Source organism: Erythrolamprus reginae, chromosome Z, assembly GCF_031021105.1.
Source record: "Erythrolamprus reginae isolate rEryReg1 chromosome Z, rEryReg1.hap1, whole genome shotgun sequence".
NCBI lineage: Eukaryota > Metazoa > Chordata > Lepidosauria > Squamata > Dipsadidae > Erythrolamprus > Erythrolamprus reginae.
Window position 1 is genome coordinate 27,909,332 of NC_091963.1, and position 26,938 is coordinate 27,936,269.

At 40.6% G+C, this 26,938-nt stretch overlaps 1 protein-coding gene across 6 annotated transcripts; it reads right to left on the bottom strand.

Annotated features, from left to right (window-relative positions):
- Positions 1 to 26,938, bottom strand: LOC139154565 (protein FAM171A1-like). Of its 6 annotated transcripts, none has more exons than XM_070729302.1 (5): positions 26,748 to 26,938; positions 14,212 to 14,329; positions 5,206 to 5,277; positions 3,783 to 3,894; positions 1 to 1,965 (listed from the first exon to the last, which is right to left on the bottom strand). In XM_070729302.1, the coding sequence occupies exons 4-5, from the start codon at positions 3,854 to 3,856 to the stop codon at positions 795 to 797; spliced, it is 1,245 nt and encodes a 414-aa protein (XP_070585403.1). In that variant the 5' UTR covers positions 3,857 to 3,894; positions 5,206 to 5,277; positions 14,212 to 14,329; positions 26,748 to 26,938; the 3' UTR covers positions 1 to 794. The 6 variants fall into 6 exon arrangements, with proteins under 6 accessions (XP_070585403.1, XP_070585401.1, XP_070585400.1 ...); XM_070729300.1 differs by lacking the exon at positions 5,206 to 5,277 and adding an exon at positions 17,903 to 17,967; XM_070729299.1 differs by lacking the exon at positions 5,206 to 5,277.

A 26,938-nucleotide genomic window follows, 5' to 3' on the forward strand; every position in this document is an offset into this window, starting at 1 on the left:
TGTAAAATAGGCACTTAAGAATAGGAACTGAAAAAATACAAGCTTGTCAAGTTTCATATAAAAAAAAGGCAGATTATAATAAAGGTAGACATTTTGGAACTACCTTGTAAATAAGTACAGTAATACTTCATCTTACAAACCTAATTGGTTCCGGAAAGAGGTTCGCAAGGTGAAAAGTTCGTAACGCAATTAATGCATGCAAGGGGGGGGAATTGCAAAATGGCGCTCCGCTGGGCACTGCCGCCCGGCTGTCACCTTTTAAAACAGCTGGGGGGCTTCTCGCCGTTCTCCCGAACGCCGAACCCAGACGTTCAGCAAAAGTTCGGGTTTGGGTTCCAGGGGCTGCCGAGAAGCGCCCGGCTGTTTCAGAAGGTTACAGCTGGGCGGTGCTGCCCGGTGGAGCGCCGTTTTTACAATCAGCAGCGGCATTTTTGGCCGATCTGGAGGCTGAAACGGAGGTGGGAAATCCCAATAGGGAATTCCATGGGTGGAGCTTTGACATCACGAAGACGTCCTTCCTGGAGGCCACGTTTCGGCCGACTATTCCGCATGTTCAAAATATCCAAATGACCTTGATGGATCATATCAAGTAAATGGAAGTCAAAATTACATTTTCATACAGATCTTGCAAAACAACTAGGCAAGTTGTACAAAAATTATCTTGAATACCTTGATTATCTTTTCAGTTGCAACTCACCCAAAAGATTACTTCATCTTTTTTTCTTCTGTTTTTTTAAAAAAAAGCAATTATATACTATATTCTCTTGGTAAGAAAATATGTGATATACTTCAGATTACTTCAGATTGAATGCCATGACTGGTCTTTCTTCTAGCTTTTGCCACAGGGTCATTTTACCTTCCTTTTGATGATTAGCATCATCATGGTCACTACCATTACAGCATGCTTCATGGTGTTCAGAGATTTTACATTCTCTACTTGGTAAAGGCTCTGGTAGATTTTCTACATTTCTCTTCGTTTCTTCTTGCTGGTTGGGCAATTGGTCACTTCTTCTTCTCCCCCCCTCCAACACACATCTTGGAGTATTATTTTCAGGACTACAAGCTGAAGTTCCACATTCACGGCCACTTTGGTCCACTTCATCCAAATCTTTCTGTGGATACAACTGCACTTGCACTTTTCGCTCATTCATGTCATCTCCAGAATCCAGGCAGCTGTTGTTAATTCCACTCCTTCTACTTGTTTGAAGGTCAATGTAGGAATGCCGAACTTGAGCGTTGGAACGCCCATCCAAATGAACAAACCATGATTGAGGTGGAGATAAAGCCTTTCTTCTAACTACCTCTGTTAGATCATTCTTAATAAGAAGCTCGTCACTGAAGGATGGTGAAATGGTTATTGATTTAGACCTCACAACGTGTTGTGGTTTCCAGTCACCTGTACCAGTTTCTTGCAAATGTTGTTGGGATATTGCTTTAGCAGCCAGGTGTTGTTTGGAATGTGGGCTAGACAATTCAATTTGGGACCTTGCTTTCTCTTGCTTCTCAAATAAAGACAGGTTTAACATTGAATTGAAACTGTGTCTACAGTCATCTTTATCTGGAGAACCACACCCTTCCGTCTTTTCTCGAACCTTTCTTCGGTTTATAAAAAAAGTTGCCAAACTCTCTAAAGACACGTGGCTTTGGTCATTTTTCTCATGGGAAAGCGGTTCCTCTCTGGGACTAAATTCCTGTGAGGTGCTATAAGTATGTGGTAGCACAGGGGTATTCATATCTTCTTCTTCTACAGAACATCCTTTGTTCAAATGAAGATCCACCATGACTACTTGCTTGTGGCCAGAGGTTTCTGGGTGCCTAGAATTGCCACTGGGAAATTCTGATTCACACTTGGAAACTACTAAACTGAGATAGGATGTAGAAGTTGATTGATCCCTCTTAGCACCTTTGAGTGTTGAGGATAGCCGTAGCTTTTTAAATAATTTTCGGGGCTTCATACACTTTTTCCTAATATGAAAAAAGAAAGAGAAAGAGAATTCATTTTAAAGAGACTTGCAGCAAAATAACCCACAACAGTCTAGTGAATACTTACCGTGTTTCCCCGAAAATAAGACACTGTCTTATATTAATTTTTGCTCCAAAAGTTGTGCTACGTCTTATTTTCGGGGGGTGCCTTATGTTTTGCAACTAAGACAAATTCACAGGCACAAAAGCTGACACCCCTAAAGAAAGTGTACCGTACGGTACACTGATTACGGTACGGTACCTGTCAGTATGGCACCCATACACACAAACGACGGCACTTATATGGTACAACAGTATACTCCTGCTATTGCAGCTTCTGGCCACCAGAGGAACTACAGTCTACGCACTGTAGTGGAGACTGTAATGGCAGTGAGACAGCAGCAGACTGTGTCTGCTGTACTGGACAGTACAAAGCGATGGAAGGGGCCAGCAGGGGACGCCACATTATTACAGTACCGCTATGAACAGCTTTGAATGGTACTGTATGTTTTTCCACCGTACCGTATGTAAACTTGACTACGCCTTATTTTCGAGGGGGTGCCTTATATTAGCAAATTCTGCAAAACCTCTGACATGCCTTACTTTCGGGGTACATCTTATTTTTGGGGAAACAGGGTAGGTATTCAAATACTTATACTCTCTTCCAGTTATCATAAACCTGCCCAATATAGATGGGTGGAAGTTATGGGAATTGTGATCCACTGAAAATGGAGAGTTCTGAGGTAAAGAAAGCTATTGAAAGTTGCAAGAAACTCAAGCAAATTAGCACCTGATTTTACTCAAACTAAATGTTCTGTGGCTTGATCCTCCATGAAAATTCTTTTTCCTCCATCCTTTCTATTTTTTATTTTTGGCTGTTTTTACACTGTTTTTTTCAATTATACCAATATCTCCTTATTTTTCTGTTTACCTTCAATAACTTGGTGTGTTAGATATTTCAATTGTAGAGATCAATACTGAAACTCATAAAATTGAAAAAAGAGATATTATAATAAAAAAAACAACACAGTAGAAGCAGATATAACAGAAGAAAGTCAACCTTATAATTCTTTTTAAAATTATTTGTTGCAGGTAATATATTTACTGTAATAGGACTTTAATAATAACAATTTCTTTTAGGAAATAAAGAAAAAAATAAGGTTACTATTATTGATTTAATTGTTTCAGTAAACATTATAGAATATGTATATGTACTATGCTAAAATGAGAGAAAGTTTACATTTCTTCACTTTTATAAATGTTGCAGTTTCATAAACTAGTGTTTATACCCTCAAGTTTGAAATTAGATTACTCTATAATGCAGCTTGTTCCATAACATAAGGTGCATTACCCATTCTATTTTTGTTTGTTTTCTGTTACCAACATTTATAATATTATCAAATGTTATATCAAAAAATATTTAGGATAAGACCATCAGTTCTGAAAGTACTGAATATGATAATATTCAATATATTATATGCTATATAACGTACAATTATAAATTGCTAAAATAAACTTAGGAATTTTCCTACAACTGATGTCATAGCAATGTGCTATACCAGTAATCCAACCTATTTTGGTGGGACAGGTTTGTGGGCAGCTCATATAAAATCTTCAGGAAGCCTGTTTACACTAGTAGGTAGAATCCAAAGATATTTGTTAAGTTATGGAAATTATGAATCCATGGAAGACTTTCTAAAATGCATTTATACAAAAGAAAGACCAGATAGAAAATAATTTGGTCTCTTTTCCTTCCATTTATAACTTTTATGCTGACCCACTCTACGAATATAAGGAACTATAAAAATGAGACATTTTACCTGCAATACTGTATAAAGAAGAACAGCAGAACAAGTGAAAAAATTATCCCTCCAGCGATTTCCAAATTAAACATCTTCTGGTCAATATTGATGTTCTTTGTTACAATGTGATCTATAAGATTTGGAGGGTGGGAATTAAAATTCTGAGGACAAGAATCAAGTCAAAGCTTTCTAACCCATTTTAGTGTATACAGTGACACCTTGTCTTACGAACTTAATTGGTCCAGGACGAGGTTCGTAAGGTGAAAAGTTCATAAGACAAAACAATGTTTCCCATAGGAATCAATGTAAAAGCGAATAATGCGTGCAAATCCTTCAGGAAAATCCCAAACTTTAGAAGGGAGGCGAACAGAGGGCAGGGAGGAGCAGCAAAAGGGGGCGGGTGGAAGAAGCAAGGCTAGGGGAAAGGGTGAGTGGGAAGGAAGAAAGGCAAGGGGGGTGCCCCTCCCTTTTCTTTCTTCAAAATACACCCTTTCACTACCTCTGCAAGCATTCCATTCTCCTTGCTTTCTTAATACAAACCCTTTCGCTCTCTCTAAGCCGCCCCTCCCTTTTCTTTCTTTAAAAAAGAAAAAAAAAGAAACCCCTTCATCCCAGCAGTGGCGGCTTGTGTTCGTAAGGTGAAAATAGTTCGGAAGAAGAGGCAAAAAAAATCTTTAAACCGGGGTCGTATCTCGAAAAGTTCATTAGAAGAGGCATTCGTAAGACGAGGTACCACTGTATTTAGTTTCAGGCTAGCTCTCACTTTGACAGCCCCTTGCAGCAGAGTATCACCTGATGTGCCCTGACCCACTTCTGGCAGTATTCTCTGATGGGATCAGGCAGCAGCCCTGATTAAAAAGGTTTCCAGAGCTGGGGGATACCATTTATTTGAATTATTCAGAATATCCCAGAACAGGCCTGTGCTAAGGACACTGTGAGTAAATAAAATGCAGTGATGCATGTTCTTTGGTTAGTGGAACCAACCAAGACAATGGACCTGTGTTATTATCTGGATTGCAACCTGGAGCAGCAGCATCTACAGTGGTACCTCTATCTAAGAATGCCTCTATTAACGAACTTTTCTAGCTAAGAACTGGGTGTTCAAGATTTTTTGGAATCTTCTCAAGAACCATTTTCCAGTTGTAAACCCGAGCCTCCGAAAGTGTAAACAGAAAAGGCGAGGAGAAGCCTCTGTGGGGCCTCTCTAGGAATCTCCTGGGCGGAAACAGGGCCAGAAAGGTGAGGAGAAGCCTCTGTGGGGCCTCTCCTGGGAGGAAACAGGGACTCCACCCTCCCTGTGATTTCTCCAATCACACACATTATTTGCTCTTTTTTTACGGGAAAAATTGCTTCTTCTTACAAACTTTTCTATTTAAGAACCTGGTCATGGAATGAATTAAGTTCGTAAGTAGAGGTACCACTGTACTTGGATATGACATACCTACAAAATTAATGATGCAATGGGGCAACAGTCAGCCAATGGACATCGTAACCTCCTGTGTAGACTGTTTATCTGGAATTTGAGCATGGCTGGTGAATTCCCTCAGGCTCCAATTGTCAGAAACTACATCATGTTCACGCAGGAAATTTATAGCATTTAACTGATTGTTTCTTATATATATACAGCTGTATAAGGCAGTGAAATGGGAAGCATTTTTCAAACCTGTGCAATTGTGCATGAACTGGGAAGATACCAGTGTCTTCTGTGCATGCAAGCAAGATATTCTGTCTAATTAGCACATCAAGTAAATGATAGGTTCCTTCATTTGAGTCGTGTTCTGACTAGGATTTAATTTTTTACTTGAGTAGATTCATTAAAACTGTAATCTGGGTTTATCATTGGAGGTCTGACCTGGGATATAATCCACTTCACACTTTATACATTTTACTCTATTCCTAGCTCATTTGTGTTCTGTCTGGGTCACTCCAGAAGCCAAGACCAACCCAAAAAGAGAAGCCAGACACACCGGTAAAAGGCAAAGGCAGTTTATAAAATTCAAGAAAAACACAGGTAACAGAAAATGTCCTTACAAACAGGAAAACGCTGTATCTTCAAATATATCCACGAAGGCAATAGTCCATGAAGCAATACCAGATTCTTGCTGCCAAGACGAAGCTGTAGATAGCAAACATACACCTCCCACGAGTCTTCTAGACTGCTAGGCCACAAGCCAAGACCAGAGACGCCGAGAATCAAAACAGGTCATCGCAACTCCAAATGATAACACTCCACATGGCTTCAAGGGCTTGCCTGCCTTTTAAACCCTGCTGATGAGGACCACACCCCAGCCCAGCTGTTTCTCATTCAATGTTGGTAATATTTCTTTAACTGCTGCTTTCTTTGCTCTGACGGTCTCTGTCGCATGTCAATGACAGCTTTTGCATCATCACCTAATGATTCCAAGCTACTGGCTGGGGAGACCCCCCCCCCCGGGGCTCTCATGCTGTTCTTCCTCGTCCCATTCCTGACTGTCCCCTCCCCCGTCCGACTGCTCAGCTCCCTCCTCTTCGCTGTCTTCCTCCTCCGGGCATGGAGCCAGCAAAGACACAGCTGGTCCCTGAGCAGCCTCAGGCTGAACCACAACGATTTGGTCTATGTGTAAATCAAGACTACAACTGGTCATGTATCAGAGCTGATAACCATTTTGTATTTATGTGGTGATTTTTGCAATTAAGAGGGAATTCATTCTATTTATGGCAGGAAAAGTATAAATCCTGCATGTGTTATGATTTTCCGAAGTCACCACATTCTATATATTGTAACAATGATCTAAATTGGGGATTATCCTATAATTACGGTGGTACCTCTACCAAGAACGCCTCTACTTATAAACTTTTGTAAATAAGAACCGGGTGTTCAAGATTTTTTTGCCTCTTCTTAAGAACCATTTTCTACTTACAAACCCGAGCCTCCGAAACTGTAACTGGAAAAGGCAGGGAGAAGCCTCCGTGGGGCCTGTCTAGGAATCTCCTGGGAGGAAACACGACCAGAAAAGGCGGGGAGAAGCCTCCATGAGGCCTCTCTAAGAATCTCCTGGGAGGAAACAGGGCCTCCACCCTCCCTGTGGTTTCCCCAATCGCACGCACTATTTGTTTTTACTTTGATTCCTATGAGAAAAATTGCTTCTTCTTACAAACTTTTCTACTTAAGAACCTGGTCACGGAATGAATTAAGTTCGTAAGTAGAGGTACCACTGTATTTGGAAGTTGTCCCAGCAGCTTTACAGAGATCCAAAATGTAACCCTGGGTGACCTAAATGGCTACAGCGTTTTTAGCCTCTTTAAGGCTAAAACACTTTTTTATTTTTTTAAAAAAATCTATTGAAATACTTGGAAAACCTTAACAAACTTTAAAGTCTGCTTTCAGAACTCAGAATTCCTGGATATATCAATAAAGTAGTATTCTAATATAAGGATATCTGCAAGAGGGATTTAAAAGCCTTGGAAATGGAATTTAACAGCTTGGAAACATTGACCTCTGATCACTCGGCCTGGAGGCTAAAATCATAGCATATCCTTCTCCATTTCGAGGAGATATTTGTTCAGCAGGCCAAGGCAAAGAGGCAGTCCTGGAACCAGCAAAATCTGGGGGCCAGGCAGGGGACCGAATGGATCTGCCCTCAGTGTGGAAGGGATTGCCACTCTCAGATTGGCCTTTTTACCCATATTAGATGCTCTTTTAGGAACTCTTTCCAGAGCATAATAGTCTTACGAGACCAATGAGGTTGACTGCATAATATAAAACTTACTGTGGACTAATGTCAAGTTTTAAAATGGATCCTTCCCTTCTCATCAGTCTTCAATATCCTGAAAGGTTCTAGCAAAAAGTATTTTCTGGTATAGCTGGCTATGTCTTGCAGGGTAGCAAAAGGAGAAAGAAACTGCCAGTAATAGCGCTCTTACAACCATGGTGTAGGATTCCTTTCCCCCAATTTAAGTAATTCCCTTATATTTGGTATGACGCTGCCTTATTAGTCTAAAGCGCCCCCCCCCTTTTTTTTGAGGAGCTAAAGCAGTGATGGCAACCCTTTTTTTCCTCAGGTGCTGAAAGAGCATGTGTGCATGCTATTATGCAAGCCTGACTGCCCACACCCATAATTCAATGCCCGGGGAGGGCAAAAACAGCTTCCTCCATCCCCCGGAGGCGCTCTGGAGGCTGGAAATGGCCTATTTTCCAACTTCTAGTGGGCCCATTAGGCTCGTGTTTCATCCTCCTCAGGCTTCAAAGGCTTCCTTGGAGCCAGGGGAGGGTAAAAGCGCCCTCCCTCATTCCCTTGGAGGTTCTCTGGAAACCAATAACACCCTCCCAGATCCTCTGTGTGAGCCAAAAATCAGCTGGCCGGCACACACATGCACTTTGGGGCTGAGCTAGCGCAATGGCTCACGTGCCAGCAGGTATGGCTCGATGTGACACCTGTGGCAGCCGTGCCATAGATTCACCATCACTGAGCTAGAGGATAAAATGGAGAACACATAAAATCTATTTATTTATTTAGTAAATTTATATTGCCAACTACTCACACATGGCAACTGAAGGCAGATTAGAAGAACATTATATATATATATATAATGTGTATTTATTTGTTTGTTTATTTATTTATTTATTTATTTATTATTGATTGATTGATTGATTGATTGATTGATTGGATTTGTATGCCGCCCCTCTCCAGAGACTCGGGGTGGCTAACAGCAACAATAAAACAGTGTACAATAGTAATTCAATACTAAAAATGATTAAAAACCCATTAACATAAAAACCAAACATACATACCATGCATAGAATTGTAAAGGCCTAGGGAGAAAGAGGATCTCAATTCCCCCATGCCTGATGGCAGAGGTGGGTTTTAAGTAGCTTATGAAAGACAAGGAGGGTGGGGGCAATTCTAATCTTTGGGGGGAGTTGGTTCCAGAGGGCCGGGGCCGCCACAGAGAAGTCTCTTCCCCTGGGTCCCGCCAAGCGACAAGTGTTGTCGCCAGATAGGGAATGGGGGGGGGGGATTTTTCTTTTTTATTATTTTTATTTCATGTATAAAAAATAACACCCACACACACCCACATTCCCCATCTGGTGACAACATACATTCATACCAGCCATTTAATGGCTTCAGTTCTCTCTGGGTTCTCCAGTCTGCTGGCAGAACCAAATCTTCAGGGCCTTCCAAGAGAGGGTTAGAGTGGGGGCCAGTCTAATCTCCAGGGGGATGATGTTCCAGAGAGAAGGAGCCACCACAGTGAAGACCCTTCCTCTGGGTCCTGTCAGATATATCTCCTTATAGGATGGGAGCCTCTAGTAGTGAGTCAGATAGATGTGACTGGCAAGAGACAGTCCCTTAGATAACCTGGTCCCAAGCCATGAAGGGTGTTAAAGGTGACAACCAGCACCTTGAATTGCACAGAAGTAAATTTGCAACCAATGTACTTTCTGCAGGAGAGATAGTGCACACTGAGTTCTGCAAAAAATTATATGGGTGCTGCATTTTGAACCAACTGGAGCTTCCAGAGGCTTTTCAGGGGCAGCCCCATGTAGAGCAAGCTACAATAGTCAAGGCAGGAGGTGACTAGGGGATGAGTGACCATGAATAGGGATTGTTGGCCCAGGAAACGGTGTAACTGGCACAACCTACAGTTGCGCAAAGGCCCTCCTGACCATAACTGCTTCCTGCTCTTCAAGAAGAAATCATGAGTCCAGGAGAATCCCCAGATTATGCACATGGTCTGCTTGGGGCAGAATCACCCCATGCAAGACCAAAAGTAGCAATTTCCCATAGGCTAAAGATCTCCAAGCCCAGAGCCCCTTGGACTTGCCAGTGTTTAGTTTCATCCCATTGCTCCCCATCCAGCTCCAGCAGCCTCCAGACACTGCGAGACAGAGTTCACAGCATCAACTAACTTGCCATGGGCTGAGATATATAGCTGAGTATCATCAACATATGGATGATATCTCAGTCCATGTTGATGGATGTTCTCACCTAACAACTTCATACAGATGTTGAATAGGAGCCGAGAGAGTACCAAGATCTGAAAACCCCCACAAAGCAGTGGGCTGGATGTCTCACCTCCTATTAACTCTGACTGAGAGCAGCCACAGAGGAAGGAAGTGAACAAGGATAGCACAGAGTCCCCTACTCCCAACCCCTGCTACTCCAAAGGATCCCATGATTGATGAGATCAAAAGCTGCTCAGAGGCCAAATAGAACAAGGATGGGTGCCCTACCCCCATCCTACTCCTGTCAGAGATCACCAAAAAGAGTGACTAAGATGTTTCTATCCCATATACAGGTCTGAATTCTGACTGGTAGGGTCTAGATCAGTGATGGTGAACCTATGGCACGGGTGCCACAGGGGGCATGCGGAGCCATACCTGCTGTCACATGAGCGGTTGCCCTAGCTCAGCTCAGAGAGCAAGAGAGAGAGAGAGAGAGAGGAGAGAGGAAGGAAGAGAGTGAGAGAGAGGAAGAAAGCAAGAGAAGAGTGGAAGGAAGAGAGAGAGAAAAATGATAGAAAAAAGTGGAGAAAAAAAGAGAAATGAGAAAATGATTGAGGCAGAGAATGACAGGAAAGAGAGAAACAGAGAGAGAAGTGACTCCTGATTTAAAGCATATGGTAAAAGCACTTAAATAATAACAGAGGAAAAAACCCCCAGCCCTCACCTGTTTTTATTAATAGTTATGTCTTTGGTTTTGCTGGTTGTTTTAGTTTTAATAGAAATGGATTTTGGTTTTTTTAAATTATTAATTTATTTTAATAAAAAAGAAGGGATTTTTTTCTTGTTTGTTTGTTTGTTTGTTTACTTACTTACTTACTTACTTACTTACTTACTTACTTACTTACTTACTTACTTACTTACTTATTTATCTATGCCGCCCAGTCCCAAGGGGACTGCCACCCAGACACTATACTTTTCCGCCCACACCAAAAAAAAATTAGAGGGAACATTGTCTGGGAGGGTGCTTTTGGGTTTCAGGGAGCCTCTGGGGAATGTGGGAGGGCATTTTTATCCTCTCCCACTTCAGGGAAGTTTTTGCAGCATGAGCCTACTGGGCTCATCAGAAGTTGGGAAACAAGCCGTTTCCAGTCTCCAGAGGGCCTGCAGGGGGTGGGGAAAACTGTTTTTGCCTCCCATGCATTGAATTGCAGCGGTAAATGGGAGCCACCCCTAGTCTGCGGACAGGGACAGCATACAAATCTAATAAATAATACTCTCTTGGATGTATAATAATAATAATAATAATAATAATAATAATAATAATAATAATAACAACAACAACAACAACAACAACAACAACAACAACCCCCACCTGCACACGACCATCTTCTCAACCATCTTCCCCAAAAAGGGAAAATTGGACATAGGTCAGAAATTATCCAACAGGGTGGAATCCAGCGACAGCTTCTTGAGAAGACAGTCCACAGCCTCCTTAAAATGCTTGGGGACTGAACCTCCTGTAGGGAAGCATTAATCACCACCAGAGTCCACCAACCTGTCATTTCTCGGGAAGCTTTCACAAGGTAGGAGGGACATGGGTAGTGAAGGGTGTGGCTTATGCAGGATGCCCTGCATTTTCTTTCAACATCTTTCAGTGCAAATTGGGTGCTCTGGGGGGTGTTGTGGTTAGCTCTGGCCCAACTCCTGCCCCAAGGAATGTGGAGGTGGATGTGGGGAAAACATCCACATGCCACAGGCCTGTTTTGCTCCCGACAGCATCTGCCAGTGAAGTATCCTCTGACGAAGGAAGTGTGGGTGACATGGAAGAGGGGGGTTTGGCAGACAACTCAGGAGGAGATCAATCATCTTTATCTTCGCTGGATTCAGATCAGGAATGTATGACAGACATGCATGTGTAGTTATGCATAGGAGAGAACAACTTAAGAAATATTACAGGAGATAAGAGAGGCCAACTGTGTTTGGGTGGGGCTCCAGTAATTAGAGCTGATGATAAAAGAGCAACATACTGGCTTGGCCGTTGTGGAAGACTATCTGATTGTAGTTTCGACAACACCGTGAATTGTTGTTTCCTGTTTGTATTCAAGACTGTGTGTGGAATTCCTGGACTCTGGATTATACTTCATTGTGAGTGTTTATCACTGTTTGGAGAACATTAGTGGACTCAATTTCCCAGTTACATTGCATTGCATTTAAACTGTGCCTTGTTTGTACAAGAAATCCCTTTGAAGTGAAAAGGGAGTTTTTTCTTCTCTTTTGTTGATAAAGAACATTTATTTTGCATTCAATTGTGTGTGTGTGTCTGCTTGGACTAATTACCCTGTAATTAAGGGCGGTTGGCACACGCCGGCAGGGTGGAGCTCCATTTTCGCTACCCCACTGCATTCCCCCCGCCCCCGTCCGGGCAGTAGCCCACCCCTGGTCATTTATTTATTTATTTATTCAACTTTTTTTATGCCGCCCTTCTCCTTAGACTCAGGGCGGCTTACAACATGTTAGCAATAGCACTTTTTAACAGAGCCAGAATTTTGCCCCCAACAATCCGGGTCCTCATTTTACCCACCTCGGAAGGATGGGAAGCTGAGTCAACCTTGAGCCGGTGATGAGATTTGAACCGCTGGCCTACAGATCTACACTCAACTTTAGTGGCCTGCAGTACTGCACTCTACCTGCTATGCCTAAAACACATGCATAGTCCCTAGGATCCTGTCCATTTCCTCAGACACAATAGGATCAAACTGTTCCCAGATGACAGGGCAAAAATATGCACCAGAGGCTTCCACTGGACCAGCAACCATGTCAGCATCTAACTGGGAATGGAATCGCGTGGTTTTTCTCTTCGAGAAAATCTGCAAATTCCTCAGTGCCATCACCGGTCTCCTCCTCAGTCCCCCTCTTCCCCAGGATGAGACAGCTCACCTTAAAGAGGATCACTGGTCGATTCTCTGCAGATGAATTAGTGCGGAGAAGTATTTACACTTCGCCGCATGAATCTCTGCGATCACACACAGGCCTTAATAGCAGCTCCTACCCATGTTCGACTGAGTTCATCCCTTGTCTTCTGCTGGTGGTGCTCATTTCATCCCTCTTAGTTTCTCAGATTCTCACCCATTCTCACCAATTTCCTCCCACCTATGACTCAATGACTATAACTTGTTGCTAATATCCTTAAGATGTTTATTAATATTGTTTCCTCATTATTATTATTATTATTATTTATTAAATTTGTATGCCGCCTCTCTCCGTAGACTCGGGGCAGCTCACAACAGTAATAGAAAAAACAATGTACAATACAAATCCAATAATTAAAACTAAAAACTCATAATTTAAAAAATATGCACATGCTTGTTTGACAGTCATTAAGTGTTGTACCTCATGATTCTTGACAAATGTATCTTTTTCTTTTATGTACACTGAGAGCATGTGCACCAAAGACAAATTCCTTATGTGTCCAATCACACTTGGCCAGTAAAGAATTCTATTCTATTCTATTCTATTCTAAAATAGAAGTCCAAGATCCAAGAAAGACACGGGCTAGGGAAGGTTGCTCTATACTGATGTGCTAGGAATTCCAGAAGATATCTTATATCTTTATTACTATATATAGCACTACTATTAGCCTTCTCATCATTCCTATCCCCCATCTCCTCTCACATATGACTTTATGACTGTAACCTGTTGCTTGTATTATGATTTTATTAGTATTGATTGTTTCATGATTGTGTATTTGTACCCTATGACTATTGTTGTACCTCACGATTCTTCACAAATGTATCTTTTTTTTAAAAAAAAAAAGTACACTGAGAGCATATGCACCAAAGACAAATTCTTTGTGTGTGCAATCACACTTGCCCAATAAAGAATTCTATTTGTTCTCTGTACGTCACAAAGGACAAAGAGCAGCTCAGGTGAGATTAGATTAGATTTATTGGATTTATATGCCTCCCCTCTCCGCAGACTCGGGGCGGCTCACAACAATGGCAAAAACAGTACATAGTGACAAATCTAATATTTACCAATCTAATTAGGTTAAAACATTCATAAAAGCAACCCCAATATATATAAAAAACAAGCACACAATCAATCAAACACCAAAACAACATGGGCAAGGGGGAGATGTTTCAATTCCCCCATGCCTGACGGCAGAGGTGGGTTTTAAGGAGTTTACGAAAGGCAAGAAGGGTGGGGGCAATCCTAATCTCAGGGGGGAGCTGGTTCCAGAGGGTCAGAGCCACCACAGAGAAGGCTCTTCCCCTGGGTTCTCGCCAGACGACATTGTTTAGTGAGGAGAGGTCGCATGGGCGCAATCTTATCCAGAGCCAGTGATCTTATCCAGAGCCAGCGAATGCTGGCTGGGGAATTCTGGGAGTTGAAGTCCAAATATCTCCAAGTTGCCAAGGTTGGGAAACACTGCTCTAGAGAAACTCAGCAGTGGAACTTCTTTGTACTGTACTTGCCCAATGCTATATATTTATGCTGGAGCAAATAAAAGTTAAGTCTTACCTGAATTTGTGGGTGACATCAGTGCAACCTAATATCCCAGCTGGGAGGCAATATCAGTGTAGGTCACTCTATTTCTTTTTTTGTTCAACGATCCCTGAACTACTTTTCAATCACATCCCTGCAAACATATAAAGAAACTCAAAAAATAAAACAGAAGACAATTAGAAATGAAGCTATTTAACTGTTATAGAATAAATTGATCATGCATTTCAGATGCAGAAACTCAGTAACAGCTATAGCCATCGCCTATAAATGAAATGTTAGTAGTTATATTTACTGACCACCAGTGGGTGCCACAGTATTTGAAACAAGCAGGAAAGAAAAAGGCATATCTTTAATTTTTTTTTTTTGCTTTAGAGATCAAAAAGTTTTGTCTTATAGATTTTTCATTTCTTGAAATATCAACCCCGCAAATCATCTTTATCTTATACAGCTACTCTCTTGGATGTACAACAACAACAACAATAATAACCACCCGAAAAAGTGGTGGAAAACGAGCAAGCCAAACTACTTTGGGACTTCCAACTTCAGACTGACCGAATTCTGAAGCATAACACACCAGACATCCTGATTGTGGAGAAAAAGAAAGTATGGATCATCGACATCGCAATCCCAGGGGACAGCAGAATTGAGGAGAAGCAGCTAGAGAAATTAGTGAAATACGAAGATCCAAAAATCGAGCTGCAACGACTCTGGCATAAGCCAGTGAAAGTGGTCCCAGTGGTACTTGGCACGCTGGGTGCAGTGCCAAAGGATCTCAGCGGACATTTGAAAACCATCGGAATTGACAAAATCTCCATGTGTCAATTGTAAAAGGCCGCTTTACTGGGATCAGCAAACATAATTCGCCGGTACATCACGCAAACCCAGGTGCTTGGGAAGCGCCCGACTGGTGATGAAATACGAAATCCAGCATAGTGGTTTGCTGTGTTGTATTGACATAATAATAATAATAATAATAATAATAATAATAATAATAATAATTTATTAGATTTGTATGCCGCCCCTCTCCAAGGCTCACAACAACATAAACAGTGTACAAATCCAATTTTAAAATCCAATTTAAAACCCTTATAATAAAATAAAATAATCACACAACCAATCAAACCATACGCCAGCCTTGATAATTGGTGTGTGTATTAATTTTCCCATGCCTGGCGGCAAAGATGAGTTTTTAATAACTTACGAATATCAATATCAAGAATGTAGCATTATCCATTCTTTCTGTCTCCTGACTTACACTAGTAAGTCACCCCAATATATATATATAGTTCCTTGAGTTTCCTCCTGTTAAAATTTAGGATGATATATGTTATTATTGCTATGCTTAATTTAAAATATATCAGAAAATGGATCTAAATATATGGAGGGAACAAATGCGGGGTGGGGTGGGGTGAGGGAGAGAAATTTATTGATGTACTGTACTTAAGTAATATATCTTCGCCAAATAGTTTTGTTTGAACAAACATGTTTCCGGGTGGCTTAATAGCATAATGTTGATTGAGAACCAATCAATTAAAGTTTCAGACAATGGAACTTCAGTTCCACAGGAGTTTACCCAGAACAACTGAATGGATGATAATTTGGCTTCAAAGTGAGATAAGAGGCCTTTCTACTTCCATGTCATGGTCCAAATGTACACTATCAATAGCTTCAAACGTGATGTAATGGCTTGTCAGATTGGCAACATCCTGCAAAGGAAACCCCTTATTCTCCCCTCAGGAGGAAATGCCATTCCTATTTCAAAAAGTAGTGTACTTGTAACACAGTCTGACTTGAATAACTGAGAAGAGGAGCTAAATGCTGTAGGACAGTGATGGCGAACCTTTTTTCCCTCGGGTGCCGAAAGAACATGAGCATGTGCTATCACGCATGCATGCCCACGCCCATAATTCAATGCCTGTGGAGGGTATAAACAGCTTCCCTCGCCCCTTGGAGGCCCTGTGGAGGCTGGAAATGGCCTGTTTCCTAACTTCTAGTGGGCCCAGTAGGCTTATGTTTCACCTTCTGCAGGCTCTAAAGGCTTCCCTGGAGGCAGGAAAGGGTAAAAACGCCCCCCCCCTATTCCCCCAGAGGCTCTCTGGAAGCTAAAACCTCCCTCCCAGAGCCTCTGCACATCCCAAAATTCAGGTGGCCGGCACACACATAATATTGAAGCTGAGCTAGGGCAACAGCTTGCGTGCCAGCAGATATGGCTCTGCATGCCACCGTGCCATAGGTTCGCCATCACTGCTGTAGGAGATCCATGCATGCCAAAAAATATGATTATTTCAGATCTTGCTGTGTCTCTTACTACATAAATCAGCAGAGCAGTAGCTGGCTTACAATGCAAAAGACCATATAAACAGCTAACACACTTAAGGAAGATAGGCAGATACCAAAAATAATTTGGGTACGAGACTATTGAAGGAATTATGTTGTTTCTGCTACATATTTTTGGAGTTAAGGATTGGACTTCTATTTTCCTAAAATAGTAAGGAAGACCTCCCAACGATATGCTCCTAATTGCCACAAAATGTTTGAGCAAAACTAAAGAAATGCAAAACTAAAGCGGTTGGGGGAAATGTAGAGAACAACAACATAGGAAAAGATAAAGCAGAATGCAGCTGTGAGAGAAATCATGGGCTTTCCAAAATATGCCCATGTTACTCCAACACTCCGCAGTCTGCATTGGTTGCCGATCAGTTTCCGGTCACAATTCAAAGTGTTGGTCATCACCTATAAAGCCCTTCATGGCACCGGACCAGGGTATCTATGAGACTGCCTTCTGCCGCACGAATCCCAGCGACCGGTTAGGTCCCACAGAGTTGGTCTCCTCCGGGTCCCGTCAACTAAACAATGTCGTTTGGTGGGACCTAGAGGAAGAGCCTTCTCTGTGGTGGCTCCGACCCTCTAGAATCAGCTCCCTCCAGAGATTAGAACTGCCCCCACCCTCTTTGCCTTTCATAAACTCCTTAAAACCCACCTCTGTTGTCAGGCGTGGGGGAACTGAAACATCTCCCCCTGCCTATGTAGTTCTTTGTGTCTGATATGACTATATGTATGTTATTTTTTAATATATATTGGGTTTCTTGTTATTTAGACTTTTTAAATGTATTATTGTTATTTTAGATTCTAACTATTACATTTGTCATTATATATTGTTTTTATCATTGCTGTAAGCTGCCCCGAGTCTATGGAGAGGGGCGGCATACAAATCTAATTAATAATAATAATAATAATAATAATAATAATAATAAGAAGAAGAAGAAGAAGAAGAAGAAGAAGAATAAGAATAAGAATAAGAACAAGAACAACAACAACAACAATAATAATAATAATAATTAAAAAAAAACCCCTCTCTATGAAGAACAGATTGTTCCTTTAAAAAAAATACGTTATTTTGACTTTAAGAGCACAAGTAATACAAACAACACAATAAATGCACACGGTAGAACTTCGCTAAAATTTAACAAGGCCGCCATTTTGACAACGTAACATTCCTTCAGTGATTGTGACTTATGCCCCATTGAGTTAGAAGTCAAAAGCAGATAAGCCTGCCTTCTTTAATTATTGCAATCTGAGAAGAGGCGTGAACCTGTCTAAAACTCCTTATGCTTCCGACGCTCAGATCCCACCACATTTTGCATCCTTCCCCAACCTAATGTCTTCCACATATGTTTGATCTGCATCTCCCAGAATTCCCAGTTACCTGAAAAATGCCAGGGAGTCAGTGATAATTGCAGCCCTTACACATTTGGGGGACATCAGCTGCTCCTGTAATTTAGGAGAGAATCTTTGTCACTATTAGAAGAGTAAGGGGCTGACTGGCAGAGACACTGAGGATTGCAAGCAGTGTGAGAGAACAAAATTGTGTCTGAACACAACCTTCACTGCACTATATAAATCAGATGGAAAGGAGAATATTGCCAATCATCATTATCAATGCCAATGTAAGAGAATTAAAAACACATGTTAAAAGGTTGAAAGAGATGGAGTGCTCTCAAACCAATGCCATGCCCTTCATGGCATCGGACCAGAATATCTTTGGGACCGCCTTCTGCCGCACAAATCCCAGCGACCGGTTAGGTCCCACAAAGTTGACCTTCTCCAAGTCCCATCGATGAAACAATGTCATCTGGCGGGACCCAGGGGAAGAGCCTTCTCTGTGGCGGCCACGACACTCTGGAATCAACTCCCCCCGGAGAGTAGGATTGCCCCTACCCTCCTTGCCTTTCATAAACTCCTTAAAACCCACCTCTGTCATCAGGCATGGGGAAATTGATTCCCCTGGGCCGTTTCCGTTTTATGTATGGTTTGTATGAGATGTACGATTGTCTTTTATATTAAGGGTTTTAAATTGTTTTAATTATTGGATTTGTACTGTTTTTGTTGTTGTGAGCTGCCCTGAATCTTCGGAGAGGGGCGACATACAAATCTAATAAATAATAATAAAATAATAATAATAATAACTGCCCCCTAAGAGGCATCACTCTTAGACCCTTACCCATTGAATTGGCAATTAGGTGTAGTCATTCTTTCAAAAAAGCGGGGGACACATCACTTTTGGGGATTGAGACATTCCAAAGGGCAGGGGCAACAGCAGAGAAGGCTCGCTTCCTGGGTTTTGCCAATCAAAACTTTAATACATTAGATCCACAAATACCCTCCCTGCCCGCTTAGATGGGATGTGTCAGTGTAATGCAGAGTTAAATATATTGCTCAAAAAATTAAAGGGAACACTCAAATAACACATCCTAGATCTGAATGAATGAAATATTCTCATTGAATACTTTGTTCTGTACAAAGTTGAATGTGCACAACAGCATGTGAAATTGATTTGTCAATCAGTGTTGCTTCCTAAGTGGACAGTTTGATTTCACAGAAGTTTCATTTACTTGGATTTATATTGTGTTCTTTAAGTGTTCCCTTTATTTTTTTAAGCAGTGTATATATATTGGGAATTACTGTATATTGACCCACACCAGAGGTGGGTTCCTCCTGGTTCGGGCTGGTTTGCCCAAACTGGTAGCAACCCGCTGGTGATATCACAATGACATCACGGAACCGGTTCAGTCAGTGCCAGTCTGTGGATGCCACCATATTTTATTTAAATGGATTTTTGTTTTTTGTTTTAAAAAATCCCACTTTTTTTCTTTTGAGCATGCGCAGAAGCTGAATTCCCAGTCTGTGCGTCACCATCTTGTTTTTGGCTTTTAAAAAAAGGTCTATTTTGGGGAACTGCGCATGTGCACACGCACAAAATGCATGCACACACACAAGGCAATGCAGCATGGGAGGAAGCGAACTGGCAGCAAGATAAGTTAAACCCACCCCTGAGCCACATTCATCGGTCTTCCCATACTTAGGCACACCTGTGTTGATATAGACCAGTGTTTCCCAACCTTGGCAACTTGAAGGTATCTGGACTTCAACTCCCAGAATTCCCCAGCCAGCGAATGCTGGCTGGGGAATTCTGGGAGTTGAAGTCCAGATACCTTCAAGTTGCCAAGATTGGGAAACAGTGATATAGACAATACTTCTGCTGAAACAAAATAATGGGTCTGCGCATACAACACACACACAAACACACACATTTGGGGATAGCATGGAAAGGCAAATGCACCAAATCTTCCAGAGGATACAATTGCTCCAGTATTTTTTTAAAATTTATTTATTTGATTTTTATGCCGCCCTTCTCCTTAGACTCAGGGCGGCTTACAACATGTTAGCAATAGCACTTTTTAACAGAGCCAGCATATTGCCTCCACAATCCGGGTCCTCATTTTACCCACCTCATAAGGATGGAAGGCTGAGTCAACCTTCAGACAGTGATGAGATTTGAACCGCTGACCTACAGATCTACAGTCAGCTTCAGTGGCCTGCAGTACAGCATTCTACCTGCTGCGCCACCCCAGCTCTCTCTTTTTATATGAACTTCCACTTTGTCTTATATAGAACACTACAATCAACTTTCTTTGGACACTGGAATGATTAATTTATCCAGAATGAAAAATAATATTTTCATTTTGAACTGGTTCTTAAACTACAAGTCTCAGATTTCATAGGTAACGTGGCCAGTGATCAAGAATGCTGGAAATTGTTGCAATTCCACAATATCTTGGGAGACAAAAAGTTACCTATACTTACTATAGATATTTGCTGAGTTCTCAAAATTCCTTTTTTCCCATCAACCACTCTGTCAAAGTATCTGAGACCATAATAAAGCTCATTTTTCCTAGTGTGCTTTGCTGACTCAATATGATGGGAACTGTAGTCCAACGTATCTAAAAAGCTGCAGATTGGGAAGACTGAGACAGGAGCTCGGTACATTAAAGTTAGCAGGCACCATCTTAAATAAACATAGTTATTAGAGGTCAGTAAGGGGCGGGCATAAGTGCAGTAGTGTGCCTTCCGTCCACTGTCCAATTGTCTCTCCTATATTTTATATATCTTTTCTCCCATCCATATATCCTTCCTCTACTCTTCATTGATGTATTCTATTCCCATATCTCTTCTTCTATCCCTTACCTGATATTTACTACTACATGTTTTTATTCTCTTTAACTTTCAATTTGTATTGGACTAAATAAATAAATAAATAAAAATAAAAATAACGTTTTTTCAGGAATCATATCCTCCTCAATTCCACCAATTGTTGGATGGCCTTTTTGTAGGACCTCTAGCCAGCTGCTATTATTTCTTTAGACATCATTTGGCAGGCCTTTATAAGCTATTCTGGATATTCAGGGACACTGATAAGTTAAAAAAAATGAATATTTGTGGTGCAGGCTCTAAGGAAAAATTGTTCCCAAAGATAGTCCTTTGATTTATTACTAAAATCCAAGTTGAACTTTGCTCTTTTGTTTCTGCTGTCATTTCCTGTTGTATGTGTAAATTACCTGTCTAATACTGAACAAAAGAACATGTCTGTCCCTGCACTTAGCAATTCTAATTACATCTGAAGGATAGAGAGAGAGAGGGAGAGAGAGAGAGAATTATACACACATAGGTAGCTTCCTTTCTTTAATTCCCCCTCCCAAACGTCCTTTCATAATAATGAAAAGGTAAGTAGAATTCAGGAGACAAAATACATGACATCAAAGAAGGCTGCTTCATGGCTGGCATAAAACATGCAGGTTGCTTCTGTAGTTTAAAAAACCCCACACATTTAGGAAGGCGTTTTTAATTGTTCCACTTTATGAATAATATTCAAGCATAATGTTATGGTGCATTTATTTTTTTTAAAAACAAAACAGTTACTTAAAAGCATGGCTGAAAAGCCGCCCCAAGTCTTCGGAGAAGGAAGGCATACAAATCTAATTAATAATAATAATAATAATAATAATAATAATAATAATAATAATAATAATAATAACAATATTGACAAAATCTCCATCTGTCAATTGCAAAAGGCCGCTTTACTGAGATCGGCAAACATAATTTGCTGCTACATCACTCAGTCTTAGGTGCTTGGGAAGCGCCCGACTGGTGATGAAATACGAAATCCAGCATAGTGATCTCGTTTGCTGTGTTGTATTGAAATAATAATAATAATAATAATAATAATAATAATAATAATAATAATAATAATAATAATAATAATCTGCAACAACTCTGGCATAAAACAGTGAAAGTGTTCCCAGTGGTACTTGGCATGCTGGGCGCAGTGCCAAAGGATCTCAGCGGACATTTGAAAACCATTGGAATTGACAAAATCTCCTGTCAATTGCGAAAGGCCGCTTTACTGGGATTGGTAAACATAATTCGCCGCTACATCATGCAGTCCTAGGTGCTTTGGAAGCGCCCGGCTGGTGATGAAATACAAAATCCAGCATAGTGATCTTGTTTGCTATGTTGTATTGACATAATAATAAATAAATAAAAAAAATGCAAAGCAAGGAATGGGAAGCCACAGCTCCATAGTTGTAACACAACATGGAGAAATCACACTCAGTCTTTGGGCTGAAAAAGGCTGAGAAGCAAACAATGTCTGAAAGTCTTTTTGTCTAAAACCAAGAAAGGCTACTGTCAAAATAAGACTACTACTTAACCAGATGGGGTAACAGTCTGGTAAGGGTTATGGCATCTTTTTTTAGTTTATATCAAAGTAGGATGTCATATATGGCCCTTCAGACACTTCTTGTATAACTTTCAGCACTTCTTTAAAGAGTGGCTATGGCTAACCAGGTTGACAAGCTTTAGCATTTCAGAGCCAAATTGCCCCATCTATTGTGCCACCTTAAACTGTTCTCATATGAAATTGTCCCCCTAGTTAATGAAATAATGGAAACATAGAAACATAGAAGATTGACGGCAGAAAAAGACCTCATGGTCCATCTAGTCTGCCCTTATACTATTTCTTGTATTTTATCATAGGATGGATATATGTTTATCCCAGGCATGTTTAAATTCGGTTACTGTGGATTTACTGACCACGTCTGCTGGAAGTTTGTTCCAAGCATCTACTACTCTATCAGTAAAATAATATTTTCTCACATTACTTCTAATCTTCCCCTCAATTAACCTCAGATTGTGCCCCCTTGTTCTTGTGTTCACTTTCCTATTGAAAACACTTCCCTCCTGAACCTTATTTAACCCTTTAACATATTTAAATGTTTCAATCATGTCCTCCCTTTCCCTTCTGTCCTCCAGACTATACAGATTGAGTTCATTAAGTCTTTCCTGATACGTTTTATGGTTAAGACCTTTCACCATTTTTGTGGCCCGTCTTTGGACCCGTTCAATTTTATCAATATCTTTTTGTAGATGAGGTCTCCAGAACTGAACACAGTATTCCAAATGTGGTCTCACCAGCGCTCTATACAGCGGGATCATAATCTCCCTTTTTCCTGCTTGTTATACCTCTAGCTATGCAGCCAAGCATTCTACTTGCTTTCCCTACCGCCTGACTGCACTGTCAGAAATCACTACCCCTAAATCCTTCTCTTCTGAAGTTTTTGCTAGCACAGAACTGCCAATACAATACCCAAATTGAGATTAGCCAGACATGAATCTTTGTCCCTTACATCTGTTTTACTGCAATAGTGATTTTTTTAGGTTTAAGGTTGAAAATCTTTTTTAAAAAAATCTAAATCAGATTTAAAACATTTGAAATGGTATAGAGTCTTCTGCCTGAGCATAGAATTGGATTAGAACACCTCAAAAGTCTCTTCCAATTTTATTATTCTAATATTTAGATCAAAAAAGCCTGAACTGAGTTCTTAAACTCCATTGCTGTTGAGGCAGTTAAAAAAAAACCCTTCTCCTGTAATTTTGGTTCTAATTAAACCATGATTCCTATTAACCATAACTCAGTAGCCATAACAGGGTTGCAGACATCTGAATGCTCATGTTTTCTCTCCCCTACTGCTCAGTTTATTAACAATGCTGAGTTGTAATATTAATTTTCACATTGTTTCATTTCAAGATTGGACCATAGAGTACTAAATATGTCTTAGCACAGTGTTTTTCAACCAGTGTGCCGCGGCACACTAGTGTGCCGTGAGACATGGTCAGGTGTGCCGCGAAGCTCAGAGAGAGAAAGAAAGCAAGAGAGAGAGAAAGAGAAAGAAAGCAAGAGAGAGAGAGAAAGAAAGCAAGAGAGAGAAAGAGGGAGAGAGAGAGAAAGAGAACAAGAGAGAGAGAAAGAAAGAGAGAAAGAAAGAGAGAAAGAAAGAGAGAAAAAAAGCAAGAGAGAGAAAGAGAGGGAGGGAAGGAGAGAGAGAAAAAGACATAGAGGGAGGGAGGGAGGGAGAAAGAGAGCAAAAAAGAGAGGAAGGAAGAGAAAGAAAGAGGGATGGAGAGAGAGAAAGGAAGGGAGAGAAAGAGGGAGAGAGAAATAGAGTGAAAGGGAGGAAGTGAGATAATTTTTTGTCCAAATTTTTTTTAGCAGCCCCCCCTCGCCCCACTCAATGTGCCCCAGAGTTTCATAAATGTAAAAAATGTGCCGCGGCTCAAAAAAGGTTGAAAATCACTGTCTTAGCAAACCAGGACATTGTGGTTTAAAAATATTTGCGAATAGGCTTTAAATTGAGAGAAAGAAAGAGCATGAAAACAAAAAGGGTTGAAAATAATTTTAAAAGGTATTACAGACATTTTCACCCATACTTATATGCATACGAAATAGAATCTTAATCTGTTTTACCTGCTGAAGGTTTCCCATTCAAAGTACCAAGCAAAACTAAAATTCATGTCCTATTCATTAAAATTTAAATGTGGATCATATAATGTCCCAATGATTTAAATTATTCTGTTCCATTACAAAGTTTGTTTGTAAACCAAACAATGAAGATATCATCATTTGAAACCAATTACAGTGGTACCTCGAGATACGAGTTTAATTCGTTCCGGACCTGGGCTCTTAAGTCGAGCAGCTCTTATCTCGAACGACTTTTCCCCATAGGAATTAATGTAAATAATTTTAATTGGTTCCAGCCCTCAAAAAACTCACAAAGTTAGTCTAAATTATGCAGAAAGATATGTTTTTAATGAAGAAATGTACATGTACATATAAATGAATAATGAAGTTTCTTTCACTTAACTTGTAAACTTTCTTAAACTTTTAAATTTACATATGTTCAACTTCTCTGCCACCCAATCCTGTAGGACAGAGGTCCCCAACCCTTTTTGCACCAGGGACCGGCTTTAAGCGATCAAGAGAGGAATGGGTGAATGAATGAACGGAGGGTGGGAAGGAAGGAAGGAAAGAGGGAAGGGACAGGAACAGAGGAAGGAAGGAAGGAAACTTATGAAAGGGGAGAGTAAGAGAGGAATGAGTGAAGGGAGGGAGGGAGGGAAGAAGGTGGGAAGGAGAAAGAAAAGAAGAAATAGAGGAAGGGAAGGTAAAAGAGAGAAAGAAAAAGAGCAAGAAAGAAAGAAAGAAAGAAAGAAAGAAAGAAAGAAAGAAAGGGGGAAGGGACAGGAACAGAGGAAGGAAGCAAGGAAACTTATGAAAGGGGAGAGTAAGAGAGGAATGAGGGGAGGGAGGGAGGGAAGAAGGTGGGAAGGAGAAAGAAAAGAAGAAATAGAGGAAGGGGAGGTAAAAGAGAGAAAGAAAAAGAGCAAAAAAGAAAGCTGCAAGCACCCCCCCGAGCCCCCCAGGCCGGCTGCAACCTTTTAAAACACGCGTGCCGCTTCGCAGCTGTCTCCTGAAGCCGAACGCAGAAGTTAGCGTTTGGCTTCAGGAGACAGCTCCTTGGCGCTTGTATCTCGAATTTGGGCTTGTAAGTAGAACAAAAATATCTCTCCCCTCCCAGCTCTTATCTCGAGTTGCTCTTAAGTAGAGCAGCTCTTATGTCGGGGTTCCACTGTACTATATTTGTCCTTAGTTCTGAATCACAATTATATTCCTGAGGAGCTCAAGAAAAATATTACTGTAATCATCTTCATCAAAATGAATATTTCAACAGAATAAGGAGCTTCTTTAATAGTTTTCACCCCCCCCCTTTTTGATGGTTTTTTTTTTTGCACTGGATGATTTAATAATAATGAAGCTCAAATGAGATATGTCTACTGCCATTGGAGTTTATGATTTTAAAAGTTAATAACAATAAGCCTACTATGGAATGTTTAACTTGTTTATTCTATAGGAAACACATGTTGAAATGCTATAGAGGAAGTTAATTCAGATTGCCAAATTAATATGATATACAGCTGCACTTAGTTGTTGCTAATGACATATACCGGTACCTGGGTACTATGACATTATTTAATTCAATATGCGTGTGTGCATTTTTCAAACAAACATTGTACATCATGCTACAGCTATGAAATGGGATATAGGAAGCGTAAAACATAGGCATCTTCATGCAGAAAAAGGCAATGCTTGTTTACTCTCTCACACACGCACCCTCACTTTTTAGGGGAGATAGGTAGGAAGACTTACTTCCAAGGAAACTACCGGGTTGCAGCCATTTACTAATTTTATTTTTCAAAATTGCCTCTGCACCATTTCTAGGTCCAAGAAATAATAATAAAAAATAAGATACCATCAACTGGTGCTCTGCTATGCATGGTGGATTTACATGTTTCTAAAGAATAAAAAAAAATGGTGGGGCAAAGGGAGCCTGAGAAATTCCAAGAGATGGAAAGGCTTCTTGGAAGCTTCAGGACCTTGCTATGAATAAAAAAACTACGTTTTTTAGATCATCATCTTAATATCATTCTAAAGGATATTAGGAAACACTTTCTGACCATTATAGATTGTCATTTATCTCTGGTACCTAACTCTCATGGGGATGGTACACATGCAGATATAGCAGGGTCAGAATCACTTCATATAAACAATAAATATCCCCAGGAAAAAAAGGGGGGTTGTTTTAAATCTTCCTAGCCTAGGATCCAAATAGTACTGCTGAATCAGCTAAAACAAACTCACATAGAGAGAACTGTGATTGAAAAGCAAGTAATAGTGGTAGAAAGTTGGTTCGTAATTTGGAACCTGATAAGAAAACAAAGAATATACTTAGATATCTAAAACTCTATCCAGAGGCATGTGCAAATCAATTATCATCCTCCCAGGAACCATTGGATGAAAGGCAAATAAAGTTACTTACAGTTCAATCAGATTATTTTACGAATTCAAATTAATAAAAGTTGATAAAGGAAAAGGAAGATTCAGAATACAGCTCTTCTCTCCCGCAATCAGCTTCTGTTCTGTCAAAGGCAATTTGGAGTTGGAATAGTTTGAACAGCTCCCATGCAAGGAAGACTAAACAAACTTTCTCTCTCTGTAACATCCCCACTA